This window comes from Pieris napi, chromosome 21, assembly GCF_905475465.1.
Source record: "Pieris napi chromosome 21, ilPieNapi1.2, whole genome shotgun sequence".
NCBI classification, from domain to species: Eukaryota; Metazoa; Arthropoda; class Insecta; order Lepidoptera; family Pieridae; genus Pieris; species Pieris napi.
In genome coordinates, this window is record NC_062254.1 from 5,173,157 (window position 1) to 5,185,814 (window position 12,658).

At 32.3% G+C, this 12,658-nt stretch overlaps 2 protein-coding genes across 3 annotated transcripts in view; one reads left to right on the forward strand and one right to left on the reverse strand.

Annotated features, from left to right (window-relative positions):
* Nucleotides 1–12,658, forward strand: part of LOC125060179 (suppressor of lurcher protein 1) — a 267,859-nt gene that overhangs the window by 140,980 nt on the left and 114,221 nt on the right. The window lies entirely within an intron of this gene.
* LOC125060185 (sporozoite surface protein 2-like) lies at nucleotides 2,777–6,737 on the reverse strand. Of its 2 annotated transcripts, XM_047664953.1 has the most exons (4): nucleotides 6,642–6,737; nucleotides 6,359–6,439; nucleotides 5,720–5,874; nucleotides 2,777–2,995 (listed from the first exon to the last, which is right to left on the reverse strand). In XM_047664953.1, the coding sequence occupies exons 1-4, from the start codon at nucleotides 6,684–6,686 to the stop codon at nucleotides 2,899–2,901; spliced, it is 378 nt and encodes a 125-aa protein (XP_047520909.1). In that variant the 5' UTR covers nucleotides 6,687–6,737; the 3' UTR covers nucleotides 2,777–2,898. The 2 variants fall into 2 exon arrangements, with proteins under 2 accessions (XP_047520909.1, XP_047520910.1); XM_047664954.1 differs by lacking the exons at nucleotides 5,720–5,874; nucleotides 6,359–6,439; nucleotides 6,642–6,737 and adding exons at nucleotides 3,608–3,688; nucleotides 3,891–4,011 and having other exon boundaries at nucleotides 2,777–3,123.

Here is a 12,658-nt window from a genome sequence, read left to right on the forward strand (position 1 = left end):
ATTATATTGGCTTGGCTATTATGTAATGTGGATTATTTCATTATAATGAAATAACTTCTTAACTACTTTTATAACAAAAAAAATCCATTGTTAACAAAATGTCATGTAAAGGCAATTATCTACTATATAAAAATAAGTCGAGTTTTCCTTCCTGACGCTATAACTCCAGAACGCACGAACCGATTTCCACGGTTTTGCATTCGTTGGAAAGGTCTCGGGCTCCGTGAGGTTTATAGCAGAAAATAAGAAAATTCAGGAAAAATTTCAATTTCAATTTTCGATTTAAAAAAATTCTTTATTTTTTAATCACCAAACGAAATGCTACATAAAACGCAGCCATCTGGTGGCGAAACGGAGTTCGCCGGGTTTGCTAGTTTTGTATAGTTAATCTTATAATTAAAAAAATTAACTAAACAAAACCTCATTACATTTTAATGACTTTTTAAATTGACTGTTTAACTTTGCTCACAGCTTTACGGCTGATTGCACACATGCGCAGAAGAAAAAATGTAATCGGGTGTAAGATAATTTTTTATACCTGTCTTACTGGACTGGACTATGTGGCTGAAACCAGAGCAAGAGTCCGGAATTCGAATATGCCAAATCTCGGACTGGAGTCAAATTAATCTAGTCCAATTAAACCTAAGGCCTGGTTAACACAGCATTGTCCTGCACGTTTGCAGTATACGTCTTAACGAATAAATAGTGGCATACAAAAAAAAAATGTTTATTATGGAACATAAGATACAGGTATCACTTATTCCACGTCATTAAATTTGAAACTGCAGGCATCCCTACTCATCGGCAAAGAAGACAAAGGGACAAAATAGCAAATCATCAAACAACACTTATTTTATAACAAATATCGCAAATTAATTAGATGTACCCTGTCTAGCACTAATCCTAGGCTCTTTTATCAACTAGATAATCGTTAACTTTGTAGTAAGCCTTTTTACACAGCTTTTCTTGAATACATTTCTTAAATTTATTAAAAGGCAGAGATAAAAAAGCCTCTGGGATTTTATTAAAGAAGAGTATCCCTTTTCCCAAAAAAGAGTTACTAACTTTAGATAGTCTAGTACAGGGAAATTGCAGCCTGCGTTAGTTCCGAGTATTAAAATTGTGCGTATGTTCTATTCTAGTAAAGTTATCACTATTTTTATATACTTACCTAATATTTTCATAAGTATATTGCGAGGGAAAGGTAAGTATATTAATTATACGTGTACGTGTGTAATTACACGAATAGCCCTCTTCTGCAGGATGAAAACGTACCAAAGAAAAGAAAAAGTTTCACTTAAAAATTACATTTGTTTTTTGACCTTAGAGCTGTGAACGTAATCGTAATTCCATTCAAGTCAGACTTTTTTGAAGTCCACTAACATCTATTTCCAAGAAATTCAACTGTAAAGTGTATCCATAATATAGATAATAACAATATAGATAATGTGACAATTGTAGCTATTATTTGTTTGAAAATAAAATAACGCCAGTGCAATTTTGCATTTCAAATATTTCTGCATGAGAAAAATACAAAATCAATTCCTCTTTGATATTGCTGAAACTTTTAAAAGAACTTTTAAACATCTATATTTGGCTAAGTAAATTAAATAATTTTGTTATAAAAATAATTGTGGTTGTCGTAAAAAATTAAAATTATCAGTCATAAATTTTTTTCCCGTGTTTCCCGTTTGCCTTCTATTTCATAAAAAAAAATTCTAGCGATACCTTACGGTTTCTCACGATTATCCGACCATAGCGTTATATATTAACCCGACCTTGTTACATATCTATCAAACACAAAAATATTTTTTAGTTCGAACCAATAGTTTTTGAGGCTAGCACGTCAAGCAAAGAAACAAACCTCATAAAAGGGTACGCCAATTCTTAAAAGGCAAACAACGCACTCGCGAACCTTCTGGTAGTGTAAGGTTCATGTGGGACAGTATCATTTGTCATTTGGCATTCTCTTAATTTAATCCTACATTAAACATTTGGTGTCATTTAATTATTTCTACATCTATCGTATTGAGGATTTTAAATCAAAACAAAATGCTGTCAATGATTCCACTAGACTAGGCAGTGAATTTGGGATAACCCGATCCCATTTTATATTTCCAGAGGAACAACAAAATATGAAAGGCAGATAGTGTAAAATAGGCAATCAGTGTTTCTGGGGAGAAGTATGTCTTATGAAACAGAGACCTTCCCAAATATTTTTGAAACATTACCATAGTTTCTTCAAATATTTATCGACAATACAATAATTTTAGTGTTTAATATCGCTTTATACAATTTGTATTTTATTGTTCATCCCTTTAGTTTCAAATACGTATTTATTAATAATTAAGTTTTCCTGTCCTGAAGAAAACATGATTTAATAGAAGCCGCTCTATCTTTTCTATTATGTTTATCTACAGTCGGAAGACTATAGACAGAATTGCTTAAGCTTAATTAAAATCTATTAATTTAGGCGTTTCCTTACGCTTTTTGTAGTAGTTAATGGTTGAGAGGTTGATGGTAAAGGTTCATATTCAGGGCTTTCATCAAAGATGGTAAGTGAATCGAGATGTCCTTGCGTTTGTATTATTGTTAAATGTCTAGTAGTAAGAGATGACGATAAACCATCGAAACACATTTGCTCTTGCCCTTCATTCCTTTTCGGCTAACTTTTTGAATGCACCAGTGTTTTGGTTATGTTCAAAACTTAAAAAAATTAGGGTCACGCTTGTATATTATTTAAAATAAATATTTTTGGGTCAAAATAAATTACACATTCGAAACACATTATAATTTATTTTATGATTTACATTTTATAATTTATTTTTGGCTCACGTTTCAATATATATCTGTTTTTGTTATAAAATTTCCGTTTTTTTCTTGGGATTTTTCTTAGCCCTAAGGAGCATTAGGTGTATTGGGTTTTTTAGGGCCCTTGGGTAGTTTAGGTAGTTTAGGTAATTTAGGGTCCTTGGGTAGTTTAGGTAATTTAGGGATTTTGGGTAGATCACGAAGTTTGGGGAGCTTGGGTCTCTTGGGAATCCAGGGTTTCTTGGGGTTCTTGGGGTTCTTGGGGTTCTTGGGGTTCTTGGGTTTTCCACTTTCACCAGCAGCAGAGTCCACCTAAAAAATGTTAACGGGTTTTTTTGTATACTTATTGAAAATCGTACTTTATACGTATATATAACCTGACTAATAAGTAAAATACAGAATTTGACCGTATTAGACTACTAACATTATACAACAGGAAGCTCACCTTATTTAACACCATGGTCGCATACGGTCAGAATACTCACAAATGCGTGGTCAAATTTAATATTAATTAATAGTGTGGTAAGATGAGGTAGTTCAAATGTATAAGGAAATGTGTAGGTTTAACGGAAAAACGTAGTTAATCGTGTATTTAGTATAGAAAGTTATGTTGCCTTATCACAATCAAACGAAATTAGCTACCATTTCATCTTTCATTATACATTCTCACCCTCCAGAGTTTAGTCAACCAGACTTATTTGGTTTTTACTAAGTGGAAAAATTTAACTATAAAGAAATTTAATGAAATAATTGTTTGCCAATTCCGATTTAATTTTTAATTGGAATTTGAACTCACGTTGCTGCTTTCCGCCGCATTCGAGTTGAGGAGATTAATACTTTTTGGAGCTTCGGCGTCCTTTTCATTTGCGAAAGCAACCTGTAACATAATTTTTCGCTTTTAAAATACGTCACCTAGTTTAACTATAACCCGAAATTATCGAGTTCGATAATGGAAGAGATTGGGCTCTACCAATGAGTCAATCAAATATATATATATATTTATATATAGATAAGAAATCTTAAAAAAACATATATCAGTAGAAGACGGTGAAATTTTCTGAGGCGAAAGATATACTCACACTGAAGAGGCAAACAGCCAAAATGATGATGGTAGAAGTCCTCATGTTTATTGGTTTTCTTCGAAGGTGCAGAAACTGACTGTGAATAAGTTTGTAAAACGCTTTCTTTTTATACCATTTCTTTGCGTTTTTTAATAAATTCAATTTCCTTAGAAACTATTATTTTAAAGTAAGACTAAGTTATGCTACCTACATTTGTCTAATCATTAGTAATTATTACTATATTTATTTAAGCCATAAAAGATAGACTGGGGACTAAGAGATTGGGGTTTACTTCGATATTTACCCGCTTAATATATGTAAACAAGTATCAGCTTTGCGATTCTGTAACTCACTTTTCGAACTCACACAGCGGTTTTCACAGCGGCGGTCGCGCTCAAATCAGTAGTAAAGCATCCATTTTACGATTTGGCATTCTGATAAGGTCCCTCCTTGTTTCTTATTCACGAACTATAATCTTTACTAAATCGCCCAAGTAACTTTTTACTGTTAATCACACTCTAGTTTTATCAGCTAGTTAAATTTTGTAAAGTGATAGACAAACTGACACACACATTTATATTATTAATAATATTTTAGTGTAATGAAACATTATTAATGTATGTTCACATCCTTTGTTATTTTAATGGAATTTTTAAATATTCATAGATAGAATGTAAGCCATAATGATATAGATAATATAAATTGGTTTTATAATTACTTCCACTTACAAAATTTACCCTTGATATTTTGTTAAATTCCGAAGGATAGGAAAGTTTTTAGCTTTCTTTGTGTTTTTACATTAAATTGTTTACTAGCAATGCCTTACGCTTTCTCACGTGTCATAGTGATATATCCTATCCCTTCCTAGTTACATGGACTATCAAATACAAACATATTTTTTAGTACAACATAGAACAACATAGAAACAAACCTCGTGGTGGATAGTATCACTTATTTTATCACATAAGTCGAGTCTTCTCCATCGGCCCGTTTATGTATAAATTCTATAATTTTATATTAATGATACGGGTGTTAAAAATAAACGAAAAAACTTATTTACGAAAAGTGGCTTGGTAGCCGCTGATCGTAGTTAAAGCATACATGTTAACCACAATATTAAGGTATATAATATAAATATTTACAGAATAAAGTTCTCCTGGCTGAATTGGCCACGGCAATCACCTAATGTGCTTTTCCTTAATTTAATCCTACATTACACATTTGGTGGTGTCATTTGCTTATTTTTCTATTGAAAATCGTAAAAACGTCTGTCCTATTCAGGATTTCACTTCAAGACAAAGTGTTATCAATTATGTTTCAAGTTAATGCTTCAATCAATGTATCAGGGGAAAAGTATGTCTTTACAAAACCGAGGCCATTCAAATATTTTTGAAACAACACCAGTTTCTTCAAACATTTATCGACCATAGGTTAATTTAAATTTTTATATTTAGTTTTCCAAACAATTCTACTGTGATTTTACCTATTGCTCTTTCTAAGATAAAGAAACGATAATGTAGACGTTTATGTTTATTAATTACAAACTATCGAAACACATTTGCTCTTGCCCTTCATTCCTTTTCGGCTAACTTAATGAATGCACCACTGTTTTGGTTATGTTCAAAACTTTAAAAAATTAGGGACACGCTTGTATATTATTTAAAATAAATAGTTTTGGGTCAAAATAAATTACACATTCGAAACACATTATAATTTATTTTATGATTTACATTTTAAATTTATTTTTGGCACGTATCAATATATATCTTTTTATTATGAAATATCCACTATGTTCTTGGGATTTTTCTTAGCCCTAAACACCATTAAGTGTCTAGGGTTTTTTAGGGTCCTTGGGTAGTTTAGGTAATTTAGGGATTTTGGGTAGTTTAGGAAGTTTGGGGAGCTTGGGTCTCTTGGGAACCCAGGGTTTCTTGGGCTTCTTGGGGTTCTTGGGGTTCTTGGGGTTCTTGGGTTTTGCACTTTCAGCAGCAGCAGAGTTCACCTAAAAAAATGTTAACGGGTTTTTTGTATACTTATTGAAAATCGTACTTTATACGTACATATAACCTGACTAATAAGTAAAATACAGAATTTGACCGTATTAGACTACTAACATTATACAACAGGAAGCTCACCTTATTTAACACCATGGTCGCATACGGTCAGAATACTCACAAATGCGTGGTCAAATTTAATATTAATTAATAGTGTGGTAAGATGAGGTAGTTCAAATGTATAAGGAAATGTGTAGGTTTAACGGAAAAACGTAGTTAATCGTGTATTTAGTATAGAAAGTTATGTTGCCTTATCACAATCAAACGAAATTAGCTACCATTTCATCTTTCATTATACATTCTCACCCTCCAGAGTTTAGTCAACCAGACTTATTTGGTTTTTACTAAGTGGAAAAATTTAAATATAAAGAAATTTAATGAAATAATTGTTTGCCAATTCCGATTTAATTTTTAATTGGAATTTGAACTCACGTTGCTGCTTTCCGCCGCATTCGAGTTGAGGAGATTAATACTTTTTGGAGCTTCGGCGTCCTTTTCATTTGCGAAAGCAACCTGTAACATAATTTTTCGCTTTTAAAATACGTCACCTAGTTTAACTATAACCCGAAATTATCGAGTTCGATAATGGAAGAGATTGGGCTATACCAATGAGTCAATCAAATATATATACATATATAAGTTTTTTTAAGAAATCTTAAAAAAACATATATCAGTAAAAGACGGCGAAATTTTCTGAGGCGAAAGATATACTCACACTGAAGAGGCAAACAGCCAAAATGATGATGGTAGAAGCCCTCATGTTTATTGGTTTTCTTCGAAGGTACAGAAACTGACTGTGAATAAGTTTGTAAAACGCTTTCTTTTTATACCATTTCTTTGCGTTTTTTAATAAATTCAATTTCCTTAGAAACTATAAAAAAAATTAAGACAAATTAATTAAAAAATTAATTAAAAATAAAAAAAATTAATTAAAGTAAGACTAAGTTATGCTACCTACATTTGTCTAATCATTAGTAATTATTACTATATTTATTTAAGCCATAAAAGATAGACTGGGGACTAAGAGATTGGGGTTTACTTCGATATTTACCCGCTTAATATATGTAAACAAGTATCAGCTTTGCGATTCTGTATTCTCACTTTTCGAACTCACACAGCGGTTTTCACAGCGGCGGTCGCGCTCAAATCAGTAGTAAAGCATCCATTTTACGATTTGGCATTCTGATAAGGTCCCTCCTTGTTTCTTATTCACGAACTATAATCTTTACTAAATCGCCCAAGTAACTTTTTACTGTTAATCACACTCTAGTTTTATCAGCTAGTTAAATTTTGTAAAGTGATAGACAAACTGACACACACATTTATATTATTAATAATATTTTAGTGTAATGAAACATTATTAATGTATGTTCACATCCTTTGTTATTTTAATGGAATTTTTAAATATTCATAGATAGAATGTAAGCCATAATGATATAGATAATATAAATTGGTTTTATAATTACTTCCACTTACAAAATTTACCCTTGATATTTTGTTAAATTCCGAAGGATAGGAAAGTTTTTAGCTTTCTTTGTGTTTTTACATTAAATTGTTTACTAGCAATGCCTTACGCTTTCTCATGGTAGGGGAGCCCACGATGCTAAATGGGGATTTACTCGAGCGTCGTAGAGACCTATTGGGATGCAAAGCTTAGATAAAAAGAAGAAAAAAATGTTATATGATAAATTCCTTTTCATCGGTGGGGAAAGCGGCTATAGATTGTTAAATATGTAAAAAAAAACTGTTGCATGGACATCCTCGAGCGCGTCAGATATTGATAGCATCTATGCCCTACGTATTTTTAATAATGTACGTATGTTAATCTGATCGTTTGCATGATGCGGGTGGTTGTATTTAAGGGTTGAAAATTAAAAAAAAAAAAAAATTATCGAGCGCGTCAGATTTTCTAAGGGAGTGTTAAGTGCACCAAAAAAAAAGCTCTCATTCACTAATCTGACGATTTCGATGGGACGCAAACCCACGGCCATTTTCATAATTTGCAAAAAAAAATCGCAATTTTGAAATAGTCAAGCGCGTCAGATTAAGATAATATATGTAGTTCATCTTTATGTTCTAAACGTACTGTCTCATAATCTGACGATAATCTAGAGGGATTCGCCTGATCTGACAAAAAAAAAATAGAAAAACGGTTCACCTAAAGGGCCATCCCTGCAACTTCCCGCTAATTCCATTCCTGGGCGCTTAAAATTGATATTTTGAGCTCGCTGAGTTCAAAAAATAACATTTCTATGCATTTGAGCTATCCCAGCTCGAAAGTCTGATAGAAGTTTCATAGAACACTATTTTTGGAATTTTCAAACCGCAATAACTTTTGAATGGATCAAGCAATTTTCACGCGGTTGGCGGCATTTGACGCAGTTTTATCATCCTCATAAATAATTTTGCAATTTTAATTGATCGAACCACAAATTTCGGAGTAATCCCGAAAAAACACTTTTTCGGGTTTCTTTCGTGTACGATATCTCTCGAACGAATCAACCGCTTTTGACCAGCTTGGTGGCGATCGACGTGGTTTTTCAAGCTCAAAGGCGGATTAGTTTTTGAAGTTGATCGATAAAGAAACCACTTAAAAAAAAAATATTTCTTATTTTTTTAAGATTTTTCAAAATTTCTCAAAATCTATCGGTCCGAATCGGTTCAAATTCACAGGAAATGTAATTTTGAGGGAAATATTTAGAACGCCGTTTAGTAGATTCCGATCAGTTTAAGGAAATGTAGGCATCACGCAGCTGCACGCATTTAACTTTATCGACGAATTTTTGTTATTTCGGCTTGCGGAAATCGTCAGATTATATATTTTTCATTATTCTTGAATTATTTCCTTCAAAATAAAAAAAAAATTAGCTACGCTCGAGAATGTCGAGATGACGTTTTTTTTTTACAACTTTGTTGCCCTCCCCTTTTTTTCCGTCACTCTCAAATTGTCAGATTAGTGGAATATACACTTTTTAGGATGTAATTAACTCACCCTACCTTAATCTGACGCGCTCGGGAATTTCTGATGGTCAATTTTTTTTTACTTAACTGATCCTGTCTCCTTCACGTGCGGCTTTATATATGGGCCTCATATTTTGTGGAGGTACTTAACCGGGTACAAGGTATCCCCCTATATATTTATCTGCCGCGCTTGAGTAAATCCCGAAATCCCCTCTTGGGCTCCCCTACCATCACGTGTCATAGTGATATATCCTATCCCTTCCTAGTTACATGGACTATCAAATACAAACATATTTTTTAGTACAACATAGAACAACATAGAAACAAACCTCGTGGTGGATAGTATCACTTATTTTATCACATAAGTCGAGTCTTCTCCATTGGCCCGTTTATGTATAAATTCTATAATTTTATATTAATGATACGGGTGTTAAAAATAAACGAAAAAACTTATTTACGAAAAGTGGCTTGGTAGCCGCTGATCGTAGTTAAAGCATACATGTTAACCACAATATTAAGGTATATAATATAAATATTTACAGAATAAAGTTCTCCTGGCTGAATTGGCCACGGCAATCACCTAATGTGCTTTTCCTTAATTTAATCCTACATTACACATTTGATGGTGTCATTTGCTTATTTTTCTATTGAAAATCGTAAAAACGTCTGTCCTATTCAGGATTTCACTTCAAGACAAAGTGTTGTCAATTATGTTTCAAGCTAATGCTTCAATCAATGTATCAGGGGAAAAGTATGTCTGCTTACAAAACAGAGGTCCTTTCAAATATTTTTGAAACAACACCAGTTTCTTCAAACATTTATCGACCATAGGTTAATTTTAATTTTTATATTTAGATTTTCCAAACAATTTGACTGTGATTTTACCTATTGCTTTTGCTAAGATAAAGAAACGATAATGTAGACGTTTATGTTTATTAATTACAAACTAGTTAGGTTTAGGTTTAAAGACTTTATTTCTCAAAAAGACAAAAAAAAATCACTTACATGAGAATAATACTCTAGATTAACATAACATTGTAGTCGTTCTTAAAATAATCAAAATAAAAGATAGCCGTACATGCAATAAACTTAAAAATAAAAGTAACCAAAGAAATATGAATTAAAAGTAATTATAAGAAATGAATTCAAAAGTAATTTTGTTTAACATATTCACTTAGCTTCGATTTGAATGAATTGATAGAAGTAATATTTTTAATATCTGTGGGTAGTTTATTATACAGCTGTGCGCCTTCGTAGGTAAACATTTTTTTGCCGTAGTTCGTACGTACTTTAGGTAATGCAAGATAACTCGTTCGACGCATACTTCTATGAGTCACACGTGGCGGTTGAGAGAAAGCTAGACTAGTGTGGAGAGAACTTGTTATAATTTTTTTGTATTATAAATATAAAGTTGTTTTAAATTCATGAAGTTTGTGTCTCGATATATATTTATGGTAGGTGCAAGATAATTATACTGGAACAGTATTTTTATAATTTTATTTTGTAATACTTGAATATTTATTAATTTAGTTTTGGCGGCGCTGCCCCATACTTCAATTAAATAAAGTAAATGTGGCTTGACCAACGAGTTATAGATGTTGTTACGTACCTGACGTGGGATACACCGAGCAATGTGTCGAAGTGATCCCATAAGTGAACAGAGCTTTAGATCTGATGTGCTCAACTTGTGTATTCCACGTCAAACCGCTGTCCATTCTATGACCGAGATATTTTTCTGTACTCGTTCTAGTTCGAGACAAAAACTCAACGTTGGACCTTTATATATAGCCCCAATGCATTTGCATTATCATTATAATAAAATAAATAAAAACAGCCTATATTTAAGTACTATAGTAAGGATAACATTAAGTTCATGTTATTATTGTATTTAATATTAGTACACGACCTCCGACGGTGGGAAGGCCTCGTCCAAATTCTTCTCGGTTTTTACGCTTTTACTAACGGGTTTACTCTTTTTACTTACCTATAAATTTAGAGTTTCCGAATAATTAAAAAAACAATATATTGCCTATCCCCTTAATAATTCTCAGTTAAAATGAACAAACAACCATTTAACGTACTAAAACTAGAAGCTTGTTACCATAATATGGTATATATACATATTATGTATGTATGAACGATTGCGGAATACAGATAAAAATCTCAGTCGAAATTACTTGTGTGGTCTTTTGCAGTGCATTCTGTAGTGCAATTTTGCATGTCTAGCAACTCAGATAAATGGTAACATACTATGTTAATCGTTTCAAGGATCCTATATGTTCGGTAGTAACACTACTGTGATAAATAACTCATATATATTGTTTTACAAACAATACATAGAAAAGTTTCCTTACTATGTTTTGCGCGTGTAAGTGCCCACATAGAGAAATCTTTGCCTGTACTCTGTAACTTCCAATAGCGCAATAGCAATTATATAAATCCAATTTGTTTGATCTAAACTTGATATAGTTTTCTCAATAGCCATAGGGATTAATATATCTATTTTCTCATTTATAACTCTTGACTGTTATATAATTTGGATAAATTCATTGAAATGAAATAATTTGTTAACTACTTTTATAACAAATAATTTCCTTTGATAACAAAATGTCATATAAAGGAAATTATTTATATAGATTATATTATAATTTAAAAAGTTAACCTAAACTATAATACGTTTTTTACATTTCAATGATTAATTATTTAAATTGATTTTATGGTTACTACGGACTCAGTGGAAATTAATTGTGTAAAATTAAAGAAACAACGCTGATTCTCTAAGTATGGACTTAATCTAAAATTCTTATAAATTTGTGTTTTTGGATGGATGTTTGCAATGTTTTCACACAAAAACTACTGGACTGATTTCAAAAACTCTTTCACCATGAGAAAGCTGCATCTTCACTGATTGCTGATGCAGCATAAAAAATCTGTCATCGCGTGCGCTGAGTAAACTATTGATAGAACAGAAAAGTTGTTCAGTATTATAGAACGTATCAATATCTACAAAGAGAATATTTCACCCATTGGCAATTGTATGTTAGCCTACCCCGAGTCGGAACTCCAAAACATGAAATTATTTTGCTGCCACAAAATAACAACAACATGAATTGTTATGTATAGAGAAGTTCTAAGACTGAAGTTCTAGTCTCTTATAAATACAGACATTATGTATGTATGACTTCTATTTAGATCAGTTAATACTGATTATATACTGATACTAATGTATAACTTGCACGAATGTGGGCGTTATCCTCACATAGCAACATATAAAGGCTCTGGGCACGGTGCAATATTAGTTATTTTAGGTAACAGGTAAAAGTCGTTTACCTTCTTACTAAAAGAAAATACAAAAAATAACAGCCTGGTTTGGTCTGGCCCATCGAACATCGGGACCTGAGAAAAAAGCTAATTAAAGCAACGAGTATTTACTAAAGATTGTCCACTTAGAGTAAGTTACGTGAAAAGTCCAGTATAAATCTGTCCAGGCCACGAAAGGCTCAAAGTGGATCAGCGTGGCAGTAAGTCTGGCTTATCTGCACCTTCCTTGCATATTAAAGGCAGGTGCACACGAGTTGGCGACCGACGAGAATATTTTATTAGGTGATAAAGAGAAACTGAATTTATTTCTTCGTGCTTTACACTTGTTTTAGCGTTAATATAAGTTGCTGCAGCTTAACGATGTATTTTTAAAAGCTCGAATGGAACGAAGGATTCTCACTGTAATACAACTGCCTTGCGATTCTGTAATACAACTGCCTTGCGATTCTG

What these genes read in the sequence shown, in the direction of transcription:
- LOC125060185 (XM_047664953.1), bottom strand. Translation starts at nt 6,686, where the DNA reads ATGAGGGCTTCTACCATCATCATTTTGGCTGTTTGCCTCTTCAGT. An exon ending in ATGCGGCGGAAAGCAGCAAC is followed by an intron (nt 5,875 to 6,358) that starts GTGAGTTCAAAT and finishes ACATTTTTTTAG; the next exon opens with GTGAACTCTGCTGCTGCTGA. An exon ending in TTACCTAAACTACCCAAGGA is followed by an intron (nt 2,996 to 5,719) that starts CCCTAAAAAACC and finishes TCTACCCAAAAT; the next exon opens with CCCTAAATTACCTAAACTAC.